The sequence below is a fragment of the Otolemur garnettii genome, unplaced genomic scaffold (genome assembly GCF_000181295.1).
Source record: "Otolemur garnettii isolate 467f Iridium unplaced genomic scaffold, OtoGar3 scaffold00244, whole genome shotgun sequence".
Lineage (NCBI taxonomy): Eukaryota > Metazoa > Chordata > Mammalia > Primates > Galagidae > Otolemur > Otolemur garnettii.
The window spans coordinates 1,447,979-1,449,769 of NW_003852639.1; the positions used below are offsets into that span (position 1 = coordinate 1,447,979).

At 48.0% G+C, this 1,791-nt stretch overlaps 1 protein-coding gene across 1 annotated transcript in view; it reads right to left on the reverse strand.

Annotated features, from left to right (window-relative positions):
- Nucleotides 1–1,791, reverse strand: part of JTB (jumping translocation breakpoint) — a 5,285-nt gene that overhangs the window by 1,176 nt on the left and 2,318 nt on the right. The window contains exon 4 of the mRNA XM_003802271.3: nucleotides 1,505–1,584. Within this exon, the coding sequence (XP_003802319.1) occupies nucleotides 1,505–1,584 (80 nt within the window). The remainder of the gene's footprint in view (nucleotides 1–1,504; nucleotides 1,585–1,791) is intronic.

Sequence of the window (1,791 nt, forward strand, 5' to 3'; positions counted from 1 at the left end):
GTAGCTCAGTGGGTAGGGCGCTGGCCACATACACCCAATGAGGCAGATTTGAACCCAGCCCAGGCCAGATAAAACAACAATGCAACTGCAATAAAAAAATAGCCAGGCATTAAGGCAGACACCTGAAGTCCCAACTACTTGGGAGGCTGAGGCAAGAGAATCGCTTAAGCGCATGAGTTGGAGGTTGCTGTGAGCTATAATGCCACAGCACTCTACTGAGGGTGACATAGTGAGACTATCTCAAAAAAAAAAAAAAAAGGTTTTTCTTGGCTGGGCGCAGTGTCTCCCACCTGTAAACCCAGCACTCTGGGAGGCTGAGGTGGGTTTGAGACCAGCCTGAGCAAGAGTGAGATTCCATCTCTAAAAAAATGGCTGGGCACTGTGGTGGGCATCTGTAGTCTCAGCTACTTGGGAGGCTGAGGCAGGAGGATCACTTAAGCCCAAGAGTTTGAGGTTGCTGTGAGCTATGACACTGTAGTACTCAAAGCTAGGACACAAACTAAGACTCTGTGTCAAAAAAAAAAACAAAAACTGCTGAGTGTTGTGGCGGACCCCTGTAGTCCCAGCTACTCAAGAGCCTACAGCAAGAGAATCACTTGAGCCCAAGAGTTTGCTATGAGCCATGATGCCATGGCACTCTAGTGAGGGCGATAAAGTCAGACTCTGTCTCAAAAACAAACATTTTTTTCTCTTTAGAGAAAAAGAGGCAGATGGACCCCATGGCAGGGGTCTTGCTATGTTGCCCAAGCTAGTCTTGAACTCTTGGCCTCAAGCAATCTCCCATATAAACCTCTCAAAGTGCCCGGACTATACGTGTGAGCTACTGTGCTTGGCCCAGAGTCAGCTTCCTGATGTGTTTACTACTAAACACATCATTTAATTTATCCTCTGGTGAGATAAGCAAAGCTAATATTAGCCAATTTTACTCATGAGAAAATATGACCAATGACACAGTGCTAGGAGCAGAGCTGGGACTTGGGTTCAAGGAATTTGGCTCCAAAGCCCTTCTTTCCAATATACCAAGCTACTTGGAGGAAGAGGTGGGACCATCTATTGCAGTGGTTCTCAACCTGTGGGTTGCAACCCCTTTGGACTATTAAAGGTTTGCGGCATGAGAAAGGTTGAGAACCACTGATCTATCTAAAGTCAAAGGAGATGGGCTGGGTGTGGTGGTTCATGACTGTAATACCAGCACTCTGGGAGGCCGAGGTGGGTGGTTTGCTTGAGCTCAAGAGTTCAAGAACAGCCTGAGCAAGAGCGAGACCCTATCTCTAAAAAACAGTAGCCAGGCATTCTGGTGGGTGTCTGTAGTCCCAGCTACTCAGAGGCTGAGGCAAGAGAATCACTTGGGCTCAAGGGTTTAATGTTGCTGTGAGCTATGACGCCATGGTACTCAATCCCAGGGCAATGGAGACTTTGTCTCTAAAATAAATAAATAAATAAACAAATAAACATAGTCATAGGACCCAAGTAGGTGATCTCAGAGGAGACAGATGGCACTCACCTTTTGAACTCATTCCTCTTAGATGAGCTGCATGTGATTTTCTCTACATACCCTGTGGAACCACACTCAGGGGTGGTTTTCTGCCAAGAGATGGACCAAAATACATGTTAGGTGGCTCGGCGCCTGTAGCTCAACCGGCTAAGGCGCCAGCCACGTACACCTAAGGTAGCGGGTTCGAATCCCCAGCCTGGACCCGCCAAACAACAATGATGGCTGCAACCAAAAAATAGCCAGGCGTTGTGGCGGGCGCCTATGGTCCCAGCTACTTGGGAGGCGGAGGCAGGAGA